This window comes from Lonchura striata, chromosome 14 (genome assembly GCF_050655825.1).
Source record: "Lonchura striata isolate lonStrDom1 chromosome 14, ASM5065582v1, whole genome shotgun sequence".
Classification (NCBI taxonomy): Eukaryota; Metazoa; Chordata; class Aves; order Passeriformes; family Estrildidae; genus Lonchura; species Lonchura striata.
Window position 1 is genome coordinate 16,656,566 of NC_140716.1, and position 26,799 is coordinate 16,683,364.

Consider the following 26,799-nt stretch of genomic DNA (forward strand, 5'->3'; position numbering starts at 1 on the left):
AGCACCTCTCCAAGAAGCAGGATGCAGCTGCTCTGTAGAGGTGGTTTGGGGATTCTGGTCTGTTTCATTGTAGTTGATTATCCGCTTTGATGCTTCACTCTTTGCCTGGCTGTGGGAGGAATATGGTGTAGGTGCTCTGCTGGACAGGGCTTTGCCCAGACCTCACCTCCCTTTGTTCCACACCCCAAAGGATTGAAAACGGAAAGTTTTCTTCCCATGAGCAGAGCTGTCCCATTACAATCTGTGCAAGATGATCTTGTGGTGCCATTCCATGGCTCTGGGAGGCTTCCTCTTGTTCTTTTTTCCCAGAGGAGCCTTTCTGACCTCTAGATAGTTAAAGCATTGGGCTGTCACTGCATCACACACAAGTAGAAGCTGTGGTGAAGGATACTGATGCTGTGTGGCCTTTAGTTCTGGCATGATGGCTCACCCTTTTCTCCAGAATTTTCTCTCACAAAAACAGCTACAGAGAAGGATGTATGACTCAAGAATATGAAGGAAAAAGATTTAATCCAAAAAAGATGATAATGAGCTCTTCCCTCGATGTTCTTCAGCTCCTTTAATGGTCTTGTGTCAATGTACTGCCTTATAGGCTAAATATTTAATTGATTATTTGTAGAATCACTAAAAATAAATAAGAAAAAAATTCAGTAAAGAGAAGACTTCTGGGTCTTCTGAGCAATATGTGGCATGTCACAAAAAAAGAAAAAAAAATAAAACCAAACCAAAAAACAAGGGCTGTAGATCCTGCACCTTACCAACCCAAAATACACTGTAGTTTGCATTGAAATTAGTGTTTCCCACTTTTATGCTGTTGGAATATTCTTGGACACACATTGGCCTGAAACATCAAAGTGATTAATTATCTGCCACTAATTTTTCAAAAGTTCCATGAAAATGCTGCTTCTTACTCATTCTTGCTGGCAATTTCCTTTTGTCATCATAAATTCATCCCATTTAACTGTGGGAAGAGGATCTGTGTGTTGGAGTGTTTTGCTGTATTCTCACTTCTCATGCGCTGCCATGTTCCTCTAACTTCCATTTAATTCAAGTTTGTGTTGTTTTTGTTTTCTGCAAATACAAATTATTCAGCAAATGATGTATCATGAAGACTGTTGATGTCTTTGCTGTGAAGGAAGAGAGAGTTCAGAGGGCAGAACAAATACTGATTGTGGGGAGACTTCTTCATGCTCTGGGACCTGTGGTGAGATATGAGCTGCACCCCTCAGCACTGTCCTCCAACAGGGAGAGGCCTCTCTGCCTTCAGCTCTCAGTTGTCCTCTGTTCCTCACTGTAAGACAAAGACCCTGGGACTCAGCAAGTCCCTGGCAACAGGAAACAATCCAGATGTGCTTTTGGTCCCTAAATTTCATTGGTTTATGAAAATACTGAATTCTACCTTCACTCTTAGCACCAGATGTGTCAGTGTTCTTGTAAACCAGTCTGCAGACTGCAGCTCTACATGAATGCTCAAGTGCAGAGTGTCTGCTGTAATGTTGAATGTGGGTAGAACCGAGACTTCACATTTTAAACATCTGTGAGAAAGCTGTTAGAGCTAGATATTGCAAGGGACAATCTGCAGTCCTATTAAAATTGCTCAAGCAGAAGGTCAGTAATGGGGAAGTCTTTCATGTGTATAAAATTCTTGACAACCATGATCCCAAATCATGCAAACATAAAATTTGGCTTATACTAAGAAAGGAAGGAAATCACTAGTCTGCAGGACAGCAACTTGGACAGTGTTCTGCTATCCTCTGTGAAAAACCCATAAACTCTACCTTCATTCTGTATGAAGAATGATAAAAATTGTTTGTAATAGCTCATGGCTGAACCAGGAGTTACTGCCTTGACTTCCCCGACTGATATTAGTGAAGCTCTGTTGGGATGAGAAACTAGATCTGAGTCTGGACTCCCTAGAGGACACATTGGTGTCTTTGCTGCTTGGTCATTCAGGTCACTCCACTTTCCACACAGGACACAGAAATCTAGGGAAGCTTAACAAACGTGATTTCTTTTCCTCAAACGTAAGTTAGGCAGTGCCACAAAAGCTGCATGTTTCTAGGAGAGCAGGTGAAAACTGCCTGGCCTTTCTTTTCAGGAATGGGCAAAGAAGTGGGCAATCTACTGTTGGAGAACTCTCAGCTGCTGGAGACCAAGTAAGGAACTGTTGCATGCTCTGACCTACCTGCCTGGTTATTTACAAGATGTCACCTTGGAGTAGGTCTTGGCCAAAACTCCTGCCTCACTTTTTTAATCTAACTGGTTGTCCTGAATACTTGTTCCTTCACTTGTAGAAGAATTGCTCTCCTGAGCTGTTTCCTAGCTGTTTCCTTTCTGCAGACACTTGGATAAAGTCTCTAGGCATGTGCTGGTAGGGCCTGATGCCATCTGAGATCAGTTGCAAGTTTTAAATTAATGGGAATTGATGTGTTGGTCTGAACCTCTGTGAGGATGTTGCTGATAATAAGGTTTTATTTGCAAGGTTTATTATTAGGGAAAAAAGAATTGTCACTGTTGAATTCTTAAATATTTTGTAGTTGTTGGAGGAGAAGCAGACAGTGTAATGGAGCTGGTTTTTGAGAAGAGCTGACAAACCAGCTATTAAAGTTGAGGAGCTGGGAAGAGGAAGGCCAAGTACTCGCAGGGGAGAGCTGGAGAACCTACTGTGGTGCGAAGTTGCCGATTTTATAAATTTAAGATGTTTCGGAGCTGATTGGAAATGCATATTTCTATTGCCATCATCTGCAGTTATCCTCAATTGCAGATGACAGCAATTCTGAAAGGTGTATTTCAGACTTCCATTCTGTCAAAAATAGATAGGTTGCTCTACACATGCCTTTTTCAGTGTTCTGCCATCTTCTGAAGGAGAGGTTGGTTTCTTAGTCAGGATACAGGAATGGACAAACCTCATCCTGAACAATTATGGCAACTTCTCTGTTCTTCTGCAGCTCCATCTTCCCAAAGTTTAATTTCCCTTGCATCATAGCTGGACTGAATTGTTAAACACACTTGTTTCAACTCTGCTACAAGTGTCTGTGACTTTAGTTAAAGGTCTCTTTTATAGACAACTGCTAGTTCTGGGCATTTTTGCTTATTGTCCCTTTCACACCTTTAAGAAATGCTTTGAACATTGTGAAGAATGATTTGATTGCCAAGGTGGACCAGCTGTCTGGGGAGCAGGAGGTGCTGAAGGGAGAACTAGAAGCAACAAAGCAGGCCAAAGCCAAAATAGAAACCAGAGTCAAGGAGCTGGAGGAGGAGCTAAAGAGGTGAGTGATTACACCCCTGGCCCAAGGAACTGGGAGTGAAGAGTGGTAAACCCACCTCTTATGTTTTACTCTGTTTCACTTGTACGATTAGCATTAGCATTCAAAGGCACTTTAGAGAGCACAAGAAGGCAGGATTAGGATTCTGAAGAAGCAACTTCAAACCCAGGCTCCCTGGAGTGGAAAATTAAGGGTGTAAATTTGCAATTAAAAGCCAACCAACCAACAATAACAACCAAAACCACCCAAAGAAGGGGAGTTTCAAGACCAGTAGTTTTGAACGAAACTTCCAAGAACTTGATCCTTCTAGTAGCCAGGATAGCTCTGAGGGAAGTGAATGCCCATTCATTTACTGAAAGAGTTCAGACAGAGTTGCACAAGAAATATTTAAATGCTTAAATCAGTAATTGTTTCATTGCTCATGTGAAGAGTAAGAAGAGGCAGAAGAGATTCTGAAGTCTGATACAGGAACATGCCGCTTTTTATCTTCCTTTCAAACCAGAGAAACAAGCCCAATTGCTCAGCAAAGCCTGGGATGGTTTCACATCCATACACACAAAGCTGCCTCCTGAAGCTCAGAGTAGAACAGTTCCATTGTGGGTGGCTGTGCATGACTGCAGGTGCTCAGGGCAGAGGACAGGATTTGTTCTCCATCTGGAATCTAGAAGGTTCTGTAATCTGAGCTCAGAATCACCAAGAATAACACAGACTGGTCTCTTTATTGTTCAGAATGTCTGAAATGAAAGTAGTTTTGCAATCAGGGAGATTTTTTAAAGTGCCTTTTGTAATGCCTCACTTAAATATTTCCAGTATTTTTTTTTTTCAGAGTTTGTTCTTTACCATTTTGGCAAACTGTTCACGTTAGGGGCTTTTTTCACTGTATTGAATCACAAAGAATCAGAGAATCTACTGAAACCAGAAGCAGTCCAGCAGAAGCATTTAAGCCAGCATTTTACCTGTTGAAAATGCCTCAGTTCTCATCAAATATTTGAATGCAGATGCTGGTTCAGAAACAGAAACTGGCTGGATTCTTCCAGTGGTCAGTATTTTGGTGCTCACAACAAATGTTTGAAAAAAAAGGGGGGAGGTCAGTGAAGCTGTTCAGAGTAATGTGCTGGAAGAGGGAGGGAAAATGCCAGAGAAGTATCTCAGCATTTGTACACTTTGTACACATGGTGATGGATGCAGCTAGACTTCCCATAGCTGGTTCTCTTCCCAAAGCCAGCCATGGTGTCACTTGCTGTTTTGATCCCTTTCTTCCTGTTTCCTAGAGTGAAATCTGAAGCAATTGTTGCCCGACGAGAGCCCAAAGAGGAGGTGGAGGATGTAAGCAGCTATCTCTGTACAGAATTGGTATATGACATTACTAAAATGCCTGTGGGGAAAGGGGGTTGATTTACTTACCTGTATTGCTTCATGTATATGAATCCTAAGATGCAGATTGATGTGCCTTTGTTAGCAATGAGGGCAAGGGTGGTGAGTGGGTTGTGGGTGATGAGCATGAAAACCCTTTATACAACTTTCAAACCAGAATCTGGCACAGAAGAGCAGCTAACCCAGTGGCAGTACCACTGTACAGGATGAAGTTTCTGCAGCCGGATGCTAGAGCACTGCCCTGCTCAATACCATCCTAATTTAGAATTAAAATCTAGTGTGCAGTGGGGATTCTCTCATGGTGTTACGACTGTCAGGCTTCTCCAGAAGAGCCTGTCCCCCTGTAGGCAGTGAAGATGTAGCTGTGAGGACATCATGCAGTGAAATCCATTTTACACAGCCAGCTTTGCAACAGTGATTACCACCATGTCTTAGTTCTGGGTTTTTCTTGTTAATACTTTTCTATAAGCCAGTATTGCCTGTTACACCATACGGGCATAAAAGGCTCTTGGGCTGTTCTTATAGGACTGCTCTTGAAACTGTTTTGGCTGGGATAGAGGCTGTTCAACAAAGACCAACTGTAGCTGAAAAAAAAAAAAAGGCATATCAAGCAGTAACAAGATTTTCCATGTAAATGTACCTGCTAGGACAGGGAATTCAATACATTTGTTTATGTCATGTTACTGTTTTCTTTGTTACACAAGGTAACAGAGCAGGTTTGGTTTTAGCCTAGATCTCTTGACTTACTTGGAGTGATCTTGATCTGCTGAGAATTTAGATAGATGGGAACATTTTCAAGTTGTGCTCATGAGCTGCTGAAGAGAGTTGATTTGTTTTCAGCTGGATGGACAGGAGAGGTCTGGTTTCTTTTATAATTTAAAAAATACGTGATAAATTTCTTTTTGTTTATATAGTTCTTATTTTGACTAGTCATACAGATTTGATTCAAAGTCCAGGGAGGCTCTAGAAGGACTTGGTTAATTTGTGTTATTCCAGCTCTCAGCAGCACTTAGCAGCCAGGCTGAGCTTGGGAATTGCCACAGTCTAGCACAACCCTGTGCCACCTCCTAGTAATGAGTTCCCAATACCCTTGCAGTCTTTATTTTGGGCAGATATTTTTTTAGTCATGTTGTTCTCATTTTCCACTCTTCAAAGAGACAAAACAGACTTTCACTCATTTTGTTTCCAACCCAAAGCTGCTTATGCCCTCAATTGGAAGGTCAGTTTATGTCACCAAAGAGGAAAAGGCATTTCCTTAGTTCTCTGTATCCTACCTTTGCTATCTGTACTAACAGAACACCTCCTTGCAGTCCTTGTGAGGGGGCAGGTGGCATTATGTGGTGCTACCTGCTGCTTGTGACTGGCTTTGCTACTGAATTCAATCTTTGGTTTCCAAATTTCTGGACCGACAGACCACTGTCAATTCTTACCATTCCTTGCAGACTATCAAAGCACCTTGCTGACAACAGTCCCACACTGGGGTCTGTGTATGTGAGGGCTACATGTGCAAGTTGGTGGTGATTCTCATTCTTGTTTCTGTGGGTTTGCTGAACACCCAGAGGTCTATGGCCATAGTTTGGAGCTCACTATCTGAATTAGTTCCTCATATGGGGAAATAGGGGTGAAATCAAACAGGGTAGGAGAAGAACTAACAAATATGTGTCTGTCCCCTGACTTGCCCGGTACTAACCTCAATCCCATTCCATCTTTTGTTGGCTGAAGCAGTGCTCCTCCCCTCTGCAGGACAACATTCCCATTGCCCAGCGCCGACGTTTCACCCGTGTGGAGATGGCCCGGGTCCTGATGGAGCGCAACCAGTACAAGGAGAGGCTGATGGAGCTCCAAGAGGCTGTCAGGTGGACAGAGATGATCAGGTGAGGCTTTTCATGTTTTACCTTGTGGTCAATGCAACCCTTACCAACACAGGTTTGAGAAGTACTGGGAGTTTTCCAGACTCTAGATGCGTCGCTCCTAATACCAATTCTTTTTCTCTTGTTCCTGAACCTCCGCTGCAAATATCATGTTGCTGCCATTATTTGGAGACACTGGACAGTTGTTTGTCTTGCTTGTTTCTTGTGTGCTTATTAATCTGGGAGAAGTTCTAGGGAGGAGTATTCCGTCTGATTGATAAGCTCTAAAGGCTACAGCTTGAAGTGACTCTAATGCTAGGTTCTGTAGTTCCCACACTGTCTGTGGCAGACAGTGTTACAGAGAGTTGGTAATCACATTAAACACACTTACTTGCCTTTTACATCAGCCTTGATACTTAAAGTGATTGAGTATGCTTGCATTGTCCCTTTCTCTGGTGTCTTTTGAAACATGTTAGAATGAATTCTGACTTTCAGCATGGCCTCCTTGATGGAAATGACCTGATGCTTGGCAGAGAAGCAGAAATTAACTTGGTTCTGCTGTGTTTGTCCATAGAGCTTCCCGTGAGCACCCATCCGTGCAGGAGAAGAAGAAATCCACCATTTGGCAGTTGTAAGTTGTTTGGTGGTTCATGCAAGATTAAGAAAATGAGGAACGTTGCCATTTCTACTTCAGATAACAACTTAGTAGACTGACATTAATGTCATATAGAAGTGTTGTTGGCTTAACCCTTTTGCCTTCAAGGGCTTCCTTTGTCCTTAGTGAAGTTAAAATCAGATCTGACCATGCACATTGATTTTGTTTCACAAGCTGAAAAAATTAATGAGTATCCTGGAATGGAAACTTGCATACTCTCTGTCCTGTTTTAGAAGGGCATACTCACAGTCAGTTGTAATAAAGGGCTGTTTTCAGGAGGTGCCTATTTCTGGAAGCTAAAAGCATCTTAAGCCAATCAGACCAAGGATGTAGGTCTGGGTTTGAAGTAGAGCAGTTTTTGTTAAAGGCTTACAGCCTTTGATCCCAACCTCTTGCTTCCCCTTTCGTGTATCTATGGGGCCTGTCTCTCCAGGCACCTTTTCTCTTACTTGTTACCCTTTTTCTGTCCCTAGCTTCAGTCGTCTGTTCAGCTCTTCCTCCAGTCCTCCCCCAGCAAAGAGGACCTACCCCTCTGTGAATATCCACTACAAGTCTCCCACCACGGCGGGGTTCAGCCAGCGGCGCAGCCACACCATGTGTCAGATCTCCTCCGGCAGCCGCACCCTCGAGTTCTTCCCTGACGAGTGAGTTGCAGGGTTGTGTGCCAAGCCAGCCTCCCTGGCAGCTCTCCTGAATAACATCAGTGCTTGAAATAAGCTGTTTTCCACTTTGGAAATGTTAGTATGTCTCTGTTCTCTGTGGTTTATCCTCCTGAGCTTTTCACTCATCAGTTATTATATGGATGGGTTCAGCAAACCTTGTCCTTCCAAATATACAGTATCCATGGCTTTTCAGGCCATGATGGATCATCTCAGCAGGGACCACAGGAGCTCAAGGTGGCCTCACTCTAGTTCTGCACTTACATTTGCAGACCGGGATGGAATGAAGGAGAGTTTTTGTGGTGGAGTGTGATGGCAGCATCAGGACAAAGGGATGAAATGTCTGCACAACCCTTTTAACAAGAGGTTTAAGTGAAGATAAAAGTTCTCTCCACAGCACATTTAAGTTCCAGTACTTTGTTTTAATCTTAACCATGCTAAAAATGAGCCTCTGGGTATTGCTACTACAGTCTTACCCAAATTCATTGTGTTGCTGACATGAAGGGAGAAAACTCTTCAGTGATTTACATGACTTCATAATGTGTTCTGCCATTACGAAGGTCGTTTGGTTTCACATGGGGTGGGTTTTTGTGGAAGGACTTTGGAGGTTGTGGTGGTAAAGTAGAATAACTTCTACAATAGAAAGGATTTGTTGAAAAGACACTGGATCTTGTAGAAGGGTAAATTTAAACTTTTTAGATACCCATTGCCCTTATTCCAACTTTTTCTCTGATGACATCTCACAGTCATGCTATGGTGTCTGAGTTGTTCTCAGCAGTGTTTTACATAATGGGGGTGCCCACAGGATTAAATTTTTCTGCTGATGTTGCTTGTACCCCAGAATGATACCTTAAAAACCTTTGGAGAGCTAGAGCTGACAAACAACATTTGTTTATATTAAAACATGTCTAAAAGCTCATGCATCAATTTTTGGTTTAACCATTCCCAGTGCAGAGCTGGAGTTGTTATGTTGGACCCAGAAGTTACTGCACATTTTCCTTGTCAGCAGACAAAGCTTAAAAACGGACAGAAAAATCCATAGTTGACTATAATGAGGAGAGAAAGAACTGAAAGTGCCTTCCTGATGGAGACATTAGATTAGTAAATTGTAACAGTTTAGCCAAAATTGGTGCGATCTCCTAGTTAGGTTTTAGAGAAGGATTATTCCCTGTTTCTGAAGGGCTCTTGGAACATTACTAGAGGTGATGACAATGACTTGCTCAGGTGACAGGTCAGAACTGCCTGTGTCTGCTTCTCAATGGAGTTTTTCTGTCTCTGGCTCCCTACATCTCTTTTCACAGCTGGATTTGGTTTGCTGTGTGTGCCCTCCCCGATACTGGCCACACTCCCTTCACCCTCAGCTCCTCTCTTTAACCATCAGGTGGGTGACACTGTGCTTCTCTCCTCAGTGACTGCACGTCCTCGGCACGCCGTGAGCAGAAGCGAGAGCAGTACCGGCAGGTCCGGGAGCACGTGCGGAACGATGATGGGCGGTTGCAGGCCTGTGGCTGGAGCCTCCCAGCCAAGTACAAGCAGGTAAGGACCATACTATGGACAGTCTGAGTGGAAGGTGACTTTAGTCATTAAGTACCTTAGTCATTAACTATTTCATTTAGAGGTACCATGTGCATGTTTTGTTTGTATGATAATTGTATGCACAGACCAAATTAATGTTCTGTATATCTTCACCAAAGTCAATGGAGGGACATTGCTCTGCATGAAAGTACTGAAATTGAAAAGTACCCTAAACCAGAGTCCAGTTATTGTTAAAAATAAAAATTCCCTTGTTATAATTGGGCTGGAACGTTAGTTATTTCATTTATACTTTGAGAACTTTAACAGTCATTTAGTATGAAAAAGAAATGCAGTTTATGCCCACTTCTTCCCATAAGTAACACAAAATCAAAAAACATCAGCCTCATTTGTTGGCTTGTGACAGACACATTTAACTGGTCGGAGACCTCCTGAAAGGGAGGAGCCTGGCAGCATGGCATGGAGGTTTGGAGTCATTAAGTTTGGAAAAGACCTTTAAGATCATCAAATCCAACTGTCATGATGGAAGGGAATGCTAGTGTCCTGACTCTTTGCAGGGAGCATCCTTTCTCTGCCAGCAGGGCAATGTATAGCCTTTGTTGGCCATCACTGGGGCACTAACGATTGTGAGATGGTCTGTCAGGTGCGCTGCTCCTCTCCCCTTAAGGACTCTGTTTCACACAAGATGTGATAGGAAGCCTCAGCAGCAGCCACCTCTGGTTGGTTCTGTCATACTAATTCCGTCTCTCTTGCTATATCCCGGTGTTTGCAGCTTTATACTGTCTTTTTGTCTTCTCTCCCCCTAGCTGAGTCCCAATGGTGGTCAGGAAGACACTCGTATGAAAAATGTCCCTGTGCCTGTATATTGTCGCCCACTAGTAGAGAAGGACCCAACTATGAAGGTACGTTGTTTCTGCTTACTATGCAGTCCAGAAAAGGGACATGAAATAAGCAAAGGATTTGGGTCAATAAGCCTGCCGTTTTTACAACAATCTCTATTCTTTTGACATTATATATTCCAAATTCTATCTTCCACTTCATTTTTTTGTATGGTGGTTTGTAGTGAATGTAGGAAAAAGTATTTTAGGACAAAATTCTCAGCTGCTTCTGGTTGCTAGGTCCCCTGCTGCTCCCTGACATCTGCTTTTTTGAGACAATTCATCAACAAGAGCAACAACTTATGCTTCTAATGCTTTTGATAAGACCTCTCAGGGTGTAATGAAAATTGATATAAAATTAATGAAAATGATCAAGTGAAAGTAAAAACGCATTTCATCACTCCTTAGATTCTACTGTTGACCAGAATTCACTGGTTACAGGCCAGTATTATCTGGAGTAGATTTTTGTGAAGCCATAAATACTAGAATGTTTTGAGTGGAATTGCAGTTGGGCATAAGTGGTTATCTGTGTAGGTGGCAGACTTACCTGCTGGAATTGCTTGTTTTGAAATAGGCTGTTTGTCATTACTTCATTCAGAAATTATTTTCAGAAGTCATCCTGATGGTTAAATTGTAAGAAAATGTTTATGCTGCTGTTTCTACAAGGTTCTGGGTGTGATCTTTAGATAATGTTCTGTGCAGCATCTCTCCTTTAAGGTTTTGAATAAATCTAGTATTTCTGTAGTCCCCTTCCAGGCATTCTCTTAAAAAACTCCCTGGAAATAATTCATAGGAGGTTAGCTGGGTTTGATTTCAGAAAACTACTTACTTGGGAGCTAAACCAGCAGACTGTTTTTCCACACTTCCAGAGATGGGGCAGCCACAGGCTTCTCTGGACAACCTCACCCTCACACCCTCACAGGGAAGAATCTCCTTCTAATATCTCATTTAATCTGTCTTCTGTCAGTTTGAACACATTAAACATCTGCCATATCCTGGCTGGCTTTGCTGCAGTGACTAAAAAGCAGTGATGTTGCTGTGTAGAGCCTTACCTCCATCAATCCAGATATCTTCTAGTAGAAATCATCAAGATCTGGTGTTTCCAGCTAAATGTTTTAGATGTTTGACATTTGACAGTTCTCCACAAAGGCGCTTAAATTCAAAGCGATCATGGAGCCTGCAGAATTCTTGGTTCAGATTCCTGCTTCTGTTTCTTAGCTGTGGTGTGCAGCTGGAGTAAATCTCTCAGGATGGAGACCTTTGGAACAGGAGCCTGGGAATGGGCAGAAACTAGATCCTGGGCACGATCCCCTCACCTGTGACAGGGAAGTGGAAGGCGAGAACAACAAAAGTAACCATACATCTCCTGAGAAAAAAAAGGTCAGAAAATAAAGTGGATTTCTTTCCTTCCAGTGTTTTTTGTCATTTTATCCCTACTACACGCCTTCTTTCAATATCTTTGTACTGTGCCATAAAATGCTCTTGTACTTGTGGGACAGTGCTGTGGTGTGCTAGCTCTTCTGTAACTTTGGTGTGATTTGGGATAAATCATCCAGTAGAAAGTTTTCCAACATTTGCTTTTGAAATGTTTGGAATTTTGAATAAAATCCTAATAATAAGGACAATTAAATGCCTGATTGAGGTTGCTAGGAAGATTATATAGCCCTCATCATTGTAAATTAATAAATACATTCAGGCAAAGCTTTGTTAAAAGAACACAGTCTGTGAGTCCATTTGGGCCTCTTGAGATTTAATGCATTTCTGGTTTTTAGTAGTCTTAAGTGATTTTTTGTTTTTTTCTTGTTCAAAGAAGCAAACTGTAATTTGCAGATAATCATAGATATTGTATGCGTCTTGTATGTAGAGTTTTTTTCCACACCTTATACTGCTGCCTTATACTTTCCCGAGACCAGCTTGCTTAAGCTGATTAGTTGGGTGTGTCCCAGACTCACAGCATTCTGGATAATTGAATATTCAGTGATACATTTGTCAGATACCTCAACAGAAAAATTAATGGCCAGATTGCTCTTGCCCTAAGGAGTCAGACAGGCTCTTTGGCCAGTGCTCTGGAAACTAGTGCAGCAACATGAATGGAATCAAATTAATAAAAATAAAAATATAACTGATTAGACAGCAATATAAAAAAGAAAAGTTTCTTCTATAGTTCTACTGTAGGATAGAATATGTAATTTAAAATAAATTACACCATGTGTAAATGTTGCCAAGCACTCTTAAGCTCAGGTTGATCCAAGAGAAGTGCTGATCATGCCCATGCGTGTCTGCTGTCCCAAAGGCAAAGGAGCTCCATGAGGTGGATGCCACATCTAGCCGTGTTTGGATCCTCACTAGCACGCTGTCAACCAGTAAAGTCGTGATAATTGATGCCAACCAGCCTGGCACAGTGGTGGACCAGTTCACTGTCTGCAACGCTCACGTGCTCTGCATCTCCAGCATCCCTGGTGAGTGCAGCCCAGGCTGGGGTCTGCACAGGGTCACCTGCCCCACTGAGGAGTAATAGACATCCTCACTTGGGAGCTAACCCCTGGGCTTTGTTGTGTTCTGTGATTGTTCCCCAAAATCATAATCCAGATCTTGCCTTTCTGTGGAGATCTCTCCCTGTTCAGTGTTCAGTAAGTCATTCCTTTGGTACACAAAGGGTTTTTTTTGGAAGCAGGAGTGAGCCTTGTTGGGCATGGAAGTGCTCTGTACCTGCCTTAGATACTGGTACTAGGGATGAGGGGATCTGCTGTGGATCAGGCTGCTGATGGATGGTGTGGTGCTTCCCCAGGGTGGTGAGCCCTGAAGGATCAGAATCTCCCATCATTAGGGTGACTTCAGGAGTACATTAAATTAGCAGTGATTGTTTGATTTACATGAGAACCTGTTCTTTGCCTTCAGCGGCCAGTGAGAGTGACTATCCCCCAGGTGAGATCTTCCTGGAGGGGGATGTGAATCCCGAAGAGTCAGCCGGGGCAGATGGTGTCTTGGCAGGGATCACACTGGTGGGCTGTGCAACCCGCTGCAATGTGCCACGAAGCAACTGTTCCTCACGTGGGGATACACCTGTTCTGGACAAGGGACAGAGTAAGTTTTGGGATGTAAAACTTAGTGACGTGTATCAATTACAGCTAACCCTGTACAAGCTCATGGTGTTACAGCCACATCTTCATGTCCCCAACTTAAGCACTTCAGAGGCCTCCAGAATTGTGTTACTACAATATAGGAGTACCAAAGGCCCTTTTGGTACATTTCTTCTTAGAGCTCTCCTTTCTTCTCTGAGTCACATGCTGCAGCCTGGTTGCAGGAGTCATACAGCTGAGTATTTTGGGCATGTTTGCCCTGCTACAGGTGCTGCTTTTCTGATTGTTTTGTTCCCTGAGTGTTGGGAAGCCAGTTAACCTCACATGCAAATCATAGTGCTGCCCTTGCTGGCTCCATACTGTAGCGACAGCCTTGAAGCCCTTCCAGTGCTGTGCTGTGCTAGTCACAGATTATGCTTCACTTTAAACTAGTGTCTGTTTTCCTTCCAGGCAGAAGATACCTGATGAGCTGCTGTCTCTGTGGCGCAAGCTCAGGGCTTGATTGAATTTGGCAAGGAAAGATAAATTAAAGAACTGACAGCCTGATACCTATATAGTTAACTCACCAACTGATTCTTCAGCATGTCTCACATTGTTCATTGTCCTCCAGGTGAGGTGGCTCCTGTCTGCAATGGGAAAATCAACCAGCCTCAGTCTACTGAGGAGGCAACAGAGGCTACAGAAGTACCGGAAAGCAGTGCCAGCGAGGCAGAGCTGACACAGGCCCGGCCTGGGCCCCTCACCGAGCACGTGTTCACAGACCCTGTCCCAGCCCAGGCACCCAGGCACAATGGGTAGGTGAGCTGGGATCAGAGTAATGGTTCTGTTCTATTACTGATCAGTTCTGTTTTCATAAGCTTTGTGATAAGAGAAGCAGCCTGGTCTTCTGATAAAGTGTCAGACTTCTATCAGTTTTGTGCCCAAGCAATTTTACAGATGGGATAACAGGGAATGAAAAAAATGTAATGAAAACAGACACGGCTCAGCCTGCAACTGACTGGATCAGCTGTTAAAATGCAAATATTTGACCTCTCATTATGAACTTAGACCTGTGGTTAAGGCAGATCTTGCAAAGTACATGTACACTTCATGTTCTTATGGAAGGAGCTTACCGATATGTGTGTAGAAATTATGATTGATTTATTCTACTAGTACCTCTGATGTGTTAAAAGTAACCAAGAAAGCGTATTCACCACTCAAAAAGTTCTTAAGACAAACAAAGCTGATGTGATGGCCTGAAGAATAGGGTGGAAGGAGAAGATATTGTTTGTGTAATAGTCTTGCTAAACTCAGGCTCTGTAGATTTGAAATACTTGTTGTTGATAAGGGGAGGAGAAAGGAAATACTGTAAATTGCAGATTTGCAGTTGAAAACTACCAAAGAGGAGGAAGCGATTGGTGTCTTCAAGGGCCCGTACTGTCTGTGAGTGCCAGGCTGTGGGCCTAGGTGGGCATTCTGTGCACTGCTGCTGCTAAATCTCTAACACTGCTCTTTTGCCTCTTCAGGGAGAATGGGCAGCTGAAGATGGAACCCAGCACAGCACTGCCAGATCAGGAGTCAACCAGGGATGCTGGAACCTGCACCAGTGCTGCCCCCACCATGTGGCTGGGAGCTCAGAATGGCTGGTGTGTTCCCCTTGGGCTGGCAAATCTCTGTGTCACCTCCCTCCTCCCTGCTCTGGGCTCTGTTTTTCAAGTCCAAACACCTTTTGTTCACTGCTTGTTTCTGGAAATGGTTTCCATTCCTGATTTCATTGCTCAGCTCACCATAGTCTCAGGGATTTAGTATCAGTTTCTTACCCCACCTCCACCTTTCCTGCCAGAAGGAAAGACTCAAACCTGGGCAAGCTGAAAGTGTGGGGCCTTGCTGCTAACCATCCCCAATTTGTCCTCTCTCACAGGCTCTATGTGCACTCGGCTGTGTCCAGCTGGAAGAAATGTCTGCACTCAATAAAGCTGAAGGACTCTGTGCTGAGCCTGGTGTAAGTGTGTGTTCCAAGAGACCTGAAGGAGAAGGTTCAGGGCCTGAGTGATGCTTTAGAGGGGGCTAGCAGCTCTTGGTCGTAGACTTACAGAATGGTTTGGGTTGGAACAGACCTTAAAGATCCTCTTGTTTCAACTCCCTGCCATGAGCAAGGATACCTTCCACTAGACCAGGTTGCTCCAAGCCTGATCCACATTCCCAGCCTTGAACACTTCCAAGGATATGACAGCCTCAACTTTTTCTTTGCTTTCCTAAGTGTTTGTGAGAGAAGTTTCCCACAGTTTTTGTAATGGGAACACCTTATACCAACCCATTTTCCTGCTCAGTTGTGGTCCTGACCTGATTCAGTGAATACATGTTTAGCAATATCAGGAGGAAGTAAATGGGGAGGAGAAAGGCAAAATTTCATTGAGGGATAAATTAGGGGAATTTGTTGAAATGGATGGTGTTTATATTGTGAAGAAGAATTCCCTCAACAGAAAACTTACAGATGTGATCTTACTGCAGTGAAGGTAAGAGGTGTGACCTCTTGCAGGATGTTCCTGCAATTCTAAACTGACTAAGAATTCTGGAGATATGTAAAGATGATGCGTGTGGATGGCAGAAAGAGTTTTTGAGTCCCTCATTTCTATTGCATTTTTGATGTATTTACTATCCTTATTTCAGGCATGTGAAAGGGAGGGTCCTGGTTGCTCTGGCAGATGGAACACTAGCCATATTCCATCGAGGAGAAGGTAAGAATCAGTGTAATAGAGAAAACAAAATTTGGCTGGAAATGTAGCAGTGGATTAAATGCTCTTCCAAGGTGAGAAAGTTGCTGGCTGCTATAGTACAAACTCCAAGTTTAAACACATGGCTGTTAAAATTGCTATCCGAAACCAGCTCAGGTGTACTCTAACACCACTTCCTGAACTTTCCTGAACAAAAATGTGTGTATGTACTGTGTAGTACATGTGGAGTAAACATGACACTTTTAGGAATACATATGCTGTGCAGTTGTTTGCGGTACACTTAGTAAATTCAATTTCTGGTCCTCTTCACTGCTGTGGGTTTTGTTTCCCTATGGCTTGAGTAGTCTTAGCTGTGTTCACATCTGACAGAACATGGGGATTTGCTAACTATAACTAATGTTGGCATCTAAAGAACTTAGTTATTCACTGAGTAGCAGTTGATTCAGCAAGCAGAAAAATAGACATGTCTGAGTTTCTGCAATTCAAATTTTGATTCAGCCTTTGTCATGAGCTCAGGCCTGACCATTGACACATCAAAATTGTTCCTATCAGAAATATGATAAAGCTTCATCACATAGAGGCTTCCTGTCTGTGAAGAACACAATATCTGCCTGGCTAGTTAAAAATAAGAGTGAGAGAAGGGAGATCTCATTCCTTTTCCTGGATTTAACACTTTGGGCAAATTATGTTGTAGGTCTGTCATGTGAGGAAGCCTTCTCACAAGGACTGTATGGCCCATTTCATTTTAAGTTTCTGCCTAATCTTGATCGGATGTCTTCTCTCTTCTCTCACTGCTTTTGTTGTACTTGTTAGAGAAGCCTGTTCACTTCATTGCAATAAAGGATGTTTAAATTGGCCTGATTTGAGAGCTGTCAGACATCAAACTAAACTTTATCGTTACATGTTTCATAAGTGTAAGGCTGTGCCCAAAGCAGGAGTTATAGGAAGGTCACAGACATAAGCAAACTAAGCATTTGGTCATCAGCTAAGCCTGTACACCAAGATATATATATATATATAAAGATAGAGGATTCTGTTGTATGCTCTCATGTCATGGAGGAGATGCATCTTTCCACACTTGTTTTTCTCCTCAGATGGTCAGTGGGATCTCAGCAATTACCACCTGATGGATCTTGGCCACACTCACCACTCCATCCGTTGCATGGCTGTGGTCTATGATAGAGTCTGGTGTGGCTACAAGAACAAAATCCATGTTATCCAGCCGAAGACAATGCAGATTGAGGTAAGAGAGCACATACATGTCTATGTGTGCACACACTTGTGTTGTATTTATTCTTAATCTGCCAGGGGTTATTTGTTCCTTCCTCCCTTTGCAGAGCATAATTCTATCAGTAAATCTAAACTGACAATTTTCTTTGTCTTTACTAGGGAGTCTATGGGGCTGTGTACTGTCCAAACATAGGTATTTGTTTTGCAGTGACTCTTCACATATAATCTGAGGCTTCTCCATCTTTAGGCATTATGGCACAAAGTAACAGTACAGTTAGCAAGCCCCCAGGATCCCATTAAAGGGAAAACAATGTTTTGGGTGAAACTCAGTACAGTGGTGTTGGTACAAATCTGAGAATGCTTGAAATAATTCTTATTGAGGAGAGAAGTGCTGGATCTGAAGTTCACATTAGTGAGCCAGAGCAGTTTGATCCTTGAAATTTATCCTGGAGTTGAGTTTTTTTCCTTTTCTGTCAAGTACATTGAAAGCTCTTGCTGTCTAAAGGCCCTTGCTCCTGAAGTGGTCGGAAAAGACCATCAATTCTGCAAAGCTGCCAGACAGCTGCTCAAGCAAAGGATTTTTTGTGTACAGTAATGAACTGCTGGGATCAGCTGGTATTAACACAGCTTCTCCAAGATCTTTGGAATCCAAAGAAGTTATCTCAGTTGAAAATTGAGTATATGTATATGTGGAGTAAAGATAATGGCAAAATTTCTGTGAACTCACATTGGTATTTTAGAAGTCCTTTGATGCCCATCCTCGTCGGGAGAGCCAGGTGCGACAACTGGCATGGATTGGAGATGGTGTGTGGGTTTCCATCCGCCTGGACTCCACACTGAGGCTCTACCATGCCCACAGCCATCAACATCTGCAGGATGTCGACATTGAACCTTACGTCAGCAAGATGCTAGGTGAGGGTCTGTTGCTTACTGAGCTCAAGGCAGAATTTGCCCAAAGCGGACCTTACCCAAAGTCATCCCTGACTGCTCAACTCTCATTCATGCTTCCTAGGCACTGGAAAGCTGGGTTTCTCCTTTGTGCGGATCACAGCCTTACTCATTGCTGGCAACCGCCTTTGGGTGGGAACTGGGAATGGTGTTGTCATCTCCATTCCCCTGACTGAGAGTAAGTGACATTTATTGAAAGTACTCTTGCATACCCCCTAAAAAAATAAGCTTTTAGGTATTATTTGTGCAGCATGGCAGGTGGTTCAGGCAGGTGATGCTTTCCTGACATTTGACACCCTTTAATCATAGCCATTTCAGGGAGAAGAGCCCAGAGTATGAGCAGTCCTGCACCTTGACAGAGCAGAGTGATGTGAACTGATTCTGTAGCTACTGTGAAACAAGAGAAACAAAGCTTTGGGAATTGTAGTAAGTCTCCAAAAGGAGGTCATGGGATGAGAAGTCACCAGGAAGATCTGCTTAGAAATTCCACTTTGGCCTAGTCATTTAAATGTCTCCGTAGCAGTATTTTCCAAAAACTGAGCTTAGAAAAGCTCCATTTACTCAGTTTAGGGCTCAGTTTTATCAGTCAAGTAAAAATAGGTCTCCTACACCAAATCCAGCCTGGTGAGGGGACCCAGCAGTAAGAGTAAATAGGTGACTCTGTGGAGCTGGAAGTTTAGTTGAAGCTCCTACTAGTCCTGTTCTGAGCCTGTCAGTATCTTATTTTGAAGGTCTTATCCAGATCACCATGGGGAAGTAGGATTTGAGACTGATTGCAATTGCTTTCAACAGAAAGCAGCCAAATGTATGTTTCCTCACCAATGCTCACAGGAAAGCTGAGAAACAAATACCTGTTGTTCAAAAAGAACAAACATCTTGTAATCCTCCTGGAAGTCAGGCTTGGGATGGTCTCCTCTGAGGGCAATGAAGTTGAGTATGTCTGGGGTTAACACCAGGAGGGCAGTGACATGGTCCTGTTCATGCATTGCAATTTTGTTTGTTTGTGAGTTCCTTTTCTGAAGCCCATTCTGTCTTAAGGCTGCTATGCTTGTTCTGAGTTAAACTTTTTCCCTGCTGTAAAACCAATTGCTTTATCTTTGTGTGTTCCTGTAAAAAATGTGGTAAACAAGAAAATATCACTAAATATGTAGCAGTGGATCCTTGTGACACGGTCCCTCTCCCACCTCAAATGCCACCTCTGTCCCTGTATGGTAAGAGCAAAGTGAGCAAGAACAGTGTTAGGATGAACTAATAGGAGCTTCTGTGGTGGTTTCTTTAGGCTTTATACTATTTTTGTTGCCCTCAAATGATCTCCCAGTAATCACCTTTTTCTTCTCTCCCATCCTACCTGTCACTTCCCGTGCCCCTCTGTGTTCTCACTCCCTGCTTGTACCTAGCTGTAGTCCTCCACCGTGGCCAACTCCTTGGGCTCCGGGGTAAGTCCATTGCCTCCCCTCCACAGCTGTCATTCCTTTTGCACCCATCTCCTTAAGCAGTCATTCTCCTACCTTCCATTCTGCCATTCAACTTCTCCCCATCCATTTTTCCTCATTACTCTTGTTTTAAGTTGTGTTAGAGAACAGCAGTCAGAGACAGTCATGTAAATAGCCTCCTTTTCCACAGCTATAAACAATGTTTTTCGTCTCATTGTTGATCTTTCTGGTTTTTTGTGTTAAGGATAATTATTCTTCAGCAGTGGTTCCCTTTCTGTGGTAGACCAGTTTGAGATGGGGACAGGAAAGGTTCATTCAGTCAGAAGCAGGAAGCAGGAGTAGAGTGTTTTTCCAAGGTCTCCCTTGGTCATCCTTTGTTTTCCACGGATGCTTCTTTCGTCAGTTTCAGGCCAATGGCAGGTGATGCTATGGCACCTGTCAGCTGTAAGTTATCAAAGAAGATGTTGAACCCAGGGGGACTTGATAAGCATGAAGAATTGTTTAGGTTTGTGCCAGTTAAGGCAGGATCTCAGTTCAAATTCATGCCTTTCCACAGTTAGAAATTAGAGGGGCTTTTTCTCACTTAAAGACATTCATGTGGCTGTCCAGATGCATTATCAACGTCTCCTCCTTTTAAAGCATCTGATATTAGCTGCAGTAAAAAGTCAGATATTGTACACACATTGACTCTCATTCTTCCATCGAAGTATTTGTGCTTGTCCCACTGTCCTGGCTTGAGCCTGATAGGGAAAAGTCTCTTTTGTCCAAGTCACGTAACTGAAATTCACCCACAGATAAAAAACAGAACTAGAGATAATTAATGAAGCAATCAACCTCTCTCACAGAAAAGTGAAAGCTGCCTGGTTTAATATTGTTCCTGTTGTACTGATGTGGGTGCATGCAGAAGGAAAGCATCTCCCACCCTGAGCTCAGAGCACTCTTGCTTGGTGAGTGGAAACTGTCACATTCTTGGAGCCTGGTCATGAAGGATACTGGGCCCTGAGCCTTCCTTGGAAGCTGTGGATGGTGAGAATCTGAAAGATACTCATTGCTGGAGTAGCTGACAATGTGGTGTTGTGGTTAAATCAAGAAATTAGGAAGGACAGCCACTTCTATGATGGCTCTGAGTGGGCTTCACTAGGTCCAGAGACTGCTTTCAGCAGCATGTGTGCTCATTGCTGGGCATGAGCAAAGGACTTGACTTGAAAGTTGAGCAACACCACTAATCCAGAGTAGGAATTCTCCTCCAGGTGCCTTCTGGGGACAGTAGACACTTTGTGTACCCTGCCAGCTACAAAAGACCAAGGTTGATCCTAGGAGAGCAGGTTATTTCTGGAGGCTGGACAGGATCACTGCTGGTGACACCAGTCTACCTTGCCCCAGGCAAAAGAGAGGGACTGTGTAATCTGCTGTGGTCTCCTCCATCACATCATTCATAAAAGACCTTTAAAGAGACCCGCACTTTTAAAGGTTTACCTTCACGGCTCATGAGTTTTCTCTCTGACTGAGTCCCTTCTGTAAAGGGGACTCAAAGCTATCACTGATGGTGTTCTTGCTCTGTCTCCAGCCAACAAGACTTCACCAACCTCTGCAGAGGGCAGTCGCTCTGGTGGAGTCATCCACGTGTATGGTGATGACAACAGTGACAAATCTGCCAGCAGCTTCATTCCCTACTGCTCTATGGCTCAGGCACAACTCTGCTTCCATGGCCACCGTGATGCTGTCAAGTTCTTTGTCTCTGTGCCAGGTAAGCACAGTTCTCCTTCAGCAGGAACTTGTCCCTCCATCCTTTTTGTAGCAGTGGCTTGAGCTGGTCTGCAGCAGACTAGGGTCCAGGCCATGGCTGGCACTTCCTGTGGTTCACACATCTGTATTTATACTGGAGTGATAGAAAGAATTGGTCTGCACAATGTGTTTGTATGCATGTGAACTGTGTGGGGGCTGAGCAGAGGCACCAACAGCACCTCTGGCCTCTTCTAGGCAATGTCCTTGCAACTTTAAATGGGAGCGTGTTGGACAGCCCTTCGGAGAACCCCAGCACAGCAGCCACTGAGACTGAGGGTCAGAAGCTAAAGAACGTCCTGGTGCTGAGTGGAGGAGAAGGGTATATTGATTTCCGGATTGGTAAGTCCCCTTGGTGGGAGGCATCTGGGAAGTGGGTGCATAGCTGTCGTCATGTAGAGAGGCATCACTGTTGTGGAGAACCAAAGCAAAAAAGCCGCACACTGTTTCTCCTGCATCTGGCTGTGAGAGTAAATAAGGATGTTCCTTGCACAGCACAAGGCTGTCAACCTGTACCTTGTGGCTGCTGCCTACAAAATTGAGAACAGCACAGTTTTGAGACAATATTAATATAGGAAGTAATATAAAAGCAGGTCTTTAACTGGAGGCCTCCAGGTACAATATACACACATGATACAGGACTTCTACACTTCTGTAAGTTAAACAAATTAGTATAGTTAACAAATATCATCCAATTAGAAGAACAGTTGGTTAGGCAATTTTCCCCAGGTTCTGCCCCGCTGGAGTTGGTCCAAGAGCTTTGCCCCACATTTATCACATCTGTGATGCATAGTAAAAAGCAAGATGTTGTTGGTTGACTAAAGAGGCTAGACTAAATAGTATTTCAGGAATATATTAGAAGGTTAGCTTACTGTTCTAAAATGTAGGGGGAAAGGGTAGGAAAAGTACTGGGAGCTACAGCCATGCATGAGCAATCTGAAAAGCAGAAAATATATTAAAACTATCATAAAATAACATCAGTATGAATTGCTTTGGAAAGAAAAAATGCATCTCTGCCACTGGCTTCAAACATTGCTGGATGGAGCAATGTAGTCCCACTACGATTACACATGCTGCTGAGGGTGCTCTGTGTGTAAAAACTGGCTTCCCTGAAAGGAAGAGTGTTTTTTTCTGCTGCTGCAGCTAGTTTTTCCCATCTATGCAGTCCGGCTTCAGACAAGAACGGGGTTGCTGTAAATGTTCTCCAAGCATGAGAAAGATCTCAGTTCATAGTTTCTGTTATTGGACTGCTGGGACTCTAAAAGGGGTATTGGCCTCCTTAGAATATTCCAGAGCATTTCTTTTCCTGCCGTTTTTATACTCTCTGTGTTCTGTCTTCAGGGGATGGGGAAGATGATGAGACAGAAGAGAATATGGGAGATGCCACCCAAGTGAAGCCAGTACTTTCCAAGGCTGAACGGAGCCACATTATTGTGTGGCAGGTATCATACATCCCTGAGTGAGAATTCCTCTTTTCCCACAATGTAAGTGTCCCTTCTCCTACCTGAATGCCACGATGTACATACAGAATGCCTGCATTATAACTCCTGCTGGAAACTGACCCTGGACAACTGCAACGGTTCCTGTCTTGAACTGTGACCCCTTGAACCTCTGAACTCGTAGCTTTCAACTCGGGCCCGTATGCTTTTGGCGTGGTTAGGTTCTTGTTCTGCTCTGGAGCTGGCATCTAAAAGGAGAGAAATGGCAGTACAACATGGAGGGAGCTTGGAGCCAGTCCTGTGGGAAACTTTTGCCCAGTTTTAGAAGGGGCAGTTGGAGGGGGGTGCCTCAGGTTTTTGGGCAGGTTGCCTCACTCCCACCTGCATGAGAAAGAAGTGCGTCCCTAGGCATTCCCTGCCAAAGCAGTGATGGTGAATCACTTCTGCAGCACCCCAGCAGAAATCCTTCTAGTTCACCAGTAGACTCTTCATCTTATCCTTATTCACCCTTAAGCACGGAATAACATCCTCTGGACTTAGAGCAGCAGAGAGTCCAAGGAAGCTTCCAAAGAGCATCATGGTTTCAGCAGCACTTCAGCTGTGGTGCTGAAGAAGGCAGCAGCACCCATACTGTGGGGATCACATCTTCCATCTTTGCAGGGGGAAAGTCCCTTCCTCTGCTGCTGCTGTTGCCTCAGCAGTCATGTGCTGGGTGCCTGCCTGTGTGTGTCCCAAGATAATTGTTTTGTGGGCTCAGATGGTAGATAGGTGTTTGACTGTCAAGGCCAAACAGCAGTAGTAGCAAAAGGGTACCAGAATGTTGCTTTTTTAAGATAAGTCAAGTCTTTTAACTTTCCTTTCCAAAAAAGTCATACAGAAAAGAATTCCTGAGTGCATTCTGAAAGGTTCATGTGGTTATCTCTGCATTGCATTTGGTGGCTTTTAAAAGGCAGGTGAGGTCAGATGGTGTTGATCTGCTGTGAGTTCTGCATTAACACATTGAGATTGCCTCATCTCAAGGCTGTGTCTACTTTTTAGTATGTGCTGGAAGGAGATATCTTTTCAGAGAGTCTTGGAAAATGGAGACTTGGCAGTTGGTTAGGACAAGTGGAGTCAAGGCTATATCTCACCTGATGTCACACAGCAAAAGAATTGAGGCTAGATTCCTGACATCTTTTACCTAATCTGACATCTTTTACCTAAGCACTGACTATGCTAGTAAGAAGTTGGAAAAGCTGGAAATTTCTGACTCCTGAATTGACAGCCCCCAAGAAAAGTGGTGATAGCCCTTTCTGTTTAAGCAATGCTGATTGCACATGTACATCCTGCTTACAAAAGTGGCAAAAATTGGGGCCAGGGAGGGTGGTTTTGAGCTTACAATGCAGAATATGAAAGTTACAGGTGTAGAGACAATGGTGTGTTCTCCCTTTTCTGACATTGTCTCACAAGGACAAATTCTGTGCTCCTTGAACGTTCTTTCTTGGGTGTGCAGGAGTAGGACAAGTTGCATTTGTTAGTGATAAATTTGGAAGCTCCTGGTGGTCCTCTTGTTTTTTGCCTGACCTGTTACAGCACTCCAGGGTTCACAGAGATGTCCTTGTGACAATATGGGGACAACTGGGCAAGCCTCCATCTCCTGGTAAGCTCCCTGCTGTGTCCTGTGCTTGCTGCCATGGACCAGGCTTGCAGATCCTGGTGTGCTGCAGGGATGCCATATTCCCAGGGGATGCTCTAACATGTGGCATCTCTCCTGATACAGCAGCACCTAAACAATTTTTGTACCCACAGTTCAGGAAAGGTTGTGGCATACATCTTTCCTGCCAGAAGGCAAGAGACATCTCTGGTGACCTTTCACCAGGGATATTTTGTTGAGGCACTGCTGACCCTGCCAGGCTTCTCATTCACTTTTGCCGTATGCTTTCTGCTAGGAAGACCTCTTTGGATCCCAATAGAGAGTGCATTGAAGTAAACAATATAACATTTAGAGCACAGATTCCACTGTCATGTAATAGTTCATCAGTTAGGGCCAGGCAAATTTCAGAATTTGGGCTAGTTAAAAAGAAGGCCTGGTAGGGTTCTGTTTCTTAACTCCGTAAGTTCTTTCATAAAAAAGTCAGATTTGCAACATTTCTACCACTGACTGTTCTGTATCTGGTATGAGCAGTTGAAGGGACAACACTTGATCTCCTGTCACCCACTGGGCCCTAACAACACACGGGAATCTCCCATCAGATTCCTTTCCAGCTCAATGCCATGGTTTCCTCCAAGAGAAGCACATGGCCCAGAGGGGCAGCTGCAGGGGGGAGACCCAGCCTCTGCTGATAGCTCCTGTAGCCTTGGGTTGCTGCTGGGTATTAAGGTGAGGACTAACTGGCTTCAGTACGCTTCTCTGTCATATCTCCACTGTGATGTATGTAAAGTATCTTGTATGTTACAAAAGGATTTTTAAAAGTGTCTTAAGGCCTGTAAACTCCGCTGTTTGATCTGAAGATGGCATTCTGTAAAGAGCCTGCTGTACGAATATATTCCCGTGCTTTGTCCCCTATGCTGTCAGCAACAAACCATACCTGTTCTGTATGTAATAAACATGTTAACATCAGCTTGGGCAGCATGTTGTGTTCCTATGAAGGCACTATGAAGGCTGCTTAGTCTTTAATAGGTCACTTTCAAAGGTGGGAACGCAGCTCAAGTGTTCCCTGTTGAGCATTTCAGTGGCAAGAAATGAAATGTTGATGGCTCACAAGGTCAGAGCAGAAGGGGCTGGTCCAGCAAGCAACAGTGCAAATTGTAACTTGTACCAGCAGCAGAAATAAAAGGTGGAAATATAAGGTGGCACAGCTTCAGAAATAGAAACTGGAGCAGAGAAGCATTCACCTGCTGGTTTGCTGGAACTTTAGTCAGGGTGGCCCTTCAGGAACTGCCAGGGATAACATATCAGGTCAGTATTCAACACTGTACAGGGTGGCACTGCACAGTCCGATAGGCATTGGTGATATCAGCATCATTCAACTGCAGAGAGCTCCTCAGTCCCAGCAGCATTTGGACACCTTCATAGTTATTTTGTAGAACTGCATCAATTCAAGGGCTAGACATGGCAATGAACCATGTGCTTAATACTGGAGAGGAGCGTCTTCTGCCCTGAGCAGGGAGCCCTAAAGTGAGTTACCTCTGTGACCAACACATGCACTGTGGTGTGGCACAGGCCAGGGTATAGTACAACTGGCAATGCCTCTGCAGTTAATGGACGCACCTCAACAGTGAGGTTTGGAAATGTGTGCTGCAATCAATCCTAAATCACTGGGGCTGCACCCTTCAAAACAGCCAGGAGCAGTTTCAGCAGGACCCTGGGTGAAGTACAGCTATGTCTGGTGGCTAAGGAAGCAGGTCACTGCCAACACCCTTTGAACAATCGCACCATGTTGGCAAACAATCTGTGAGGAAATGTACAAGTTTGGGAAGCTCATCAGAACTCACAGCTTGTTCTGGGCATGGAATCCAACACGTGGCAAACAGGCTGTGCAGCATCCCATAAGGGACCTTCACTATCAGGGAAAGGCTCACAGGCTGCCCAGGGCTCTGTGAGAAGACGGCTATTTCTCCATTTCATGACCCTGAGTTTACCAGCAGGTCCTAACTGTCACGGTTAGTGCCACCTAGACCCCTACCTGTACAGGGGCCCTTCCTCCTATGGCCCAGGAGCCTCACTGAAGCACAACCTGAGGTCTTCAACATGTAACTGTGTCAGTCTCTGGCCACTCCTGGATGAACTCCTTCAACCCATGGGGCTGGATTTTGATTACATCATTTTCAGAGATCCCACCTCACCCAAACTGCTGCTGGGTGACTGTGCCTTATTAGCTCCATCTGCTTTTGTTGTTGGCTTGGCTCCCTTTACATATATTGATAATGGGTCATTTCTTGCCTTTCTGGGGCTGCTGTGACCAGCACTTAGGTCTGC

At 44.0% G+C, this 26,799-nt stretch overlaps 1 protein-coding gene across 36 annotated transcripts in view; it reads left to right on the forward strand.

Annotated features, from left to right (window-relative positions):
- Window positions 1-25,440, forward strand: part of MAPK8IP3 (mitogen-activated protein kinase 8 interacting protein 3) — a 76,152-nt gene extending 50,712 nt beyond the window's left edge. For 17 of the 36 annotated variants that reach the window (XM_085591811.1, XM_085591814.1, XM_085591813.1 and 14 more), the window contains 22 exons: window positions 2,099-2,156; window positions 3,117-3,269; window positions 4,538-4,619; window positions 6,363-6,514; window positions 7,065-7,121; window positions 7,619-7,789; window positions 9,214-9,340; window positions 10,144-10,239; window positions 11,434-11,595; window positions 12,509-12,674; window positions 13,114-13,299; window positions 13,906-14,089; window positions 14,801-14,920; window positions 15,196-15,276; window positions 15,945-16,012; window positions 17,104-17,252; window positions 17,980-18,151; window positions 18,252-18,365; window positions 19,585-19,623; window positions 21,188-21,367; window positions 21,601-21,744; window positions 22,744-25,440. In XM_085591811.1, coding sequence (XP_085447937.1) covers window positions 2,099-2,156; window positions 3,117-3,269; window positions 4,538-4,619; window positions 6,363-6,514; window positions 7,065-7,121; window positions 7,619-7,789; window positions 9,214-9,340; window positions 10,144-10,239; window positions 11,434-11,595; window positions 12,509-12,674; window positions 13,114-13,299; window positions 13,906-14,089; window positions 14,801-14,920; window positions 15,196-15,276; window positions 15,945-16,012; window positions 17,104-17,252; window positions 17,980-18,151; window positions 18,252-18,365; window positions 19,585-19,623; window positions 21,188-21,367; window positions 21,601-21,744; window positions 22,744-22,865 — 2,783 coding nt within the window. In that variant the 3' untranslated portion in view covers window positions 22,866-25,440. Of the gene's footprint in view, window positions 1-2,098; window positions 2,157-3,116; window positions 3,270-4,537; window positions 4,620-6,362; window positions 6,515-7,064; window positions 7,122-7,618; window positions 7,790-9,213; window positions 9,341-10,143; window positions 10,240-11,433; window positions 11,596-12,508; window positions 12,675-13,113; window positions 13,300-13,905; window positions 14,090-14,800; window positions 14,921-15,195; window positions 15,277-15,944; window positions 16,013-17,103; window positions 17,253-17,979; window positions 18,152-18,251; window positions 18,366-18,496; window positions 19,624-21,187; window positions 21,368-21,600; window positions 21,745-22,743 lie in introns of those variants that run through there. The other 19 variants (XM_085591815.1, XM_021529612.3, XM_077786774.2 and 16 more) reach the window with 8 other exon arrangements.
- The last annotated feature ends 1,359 nt before the right edge of the window (window positions 25,441-26,799 follow it).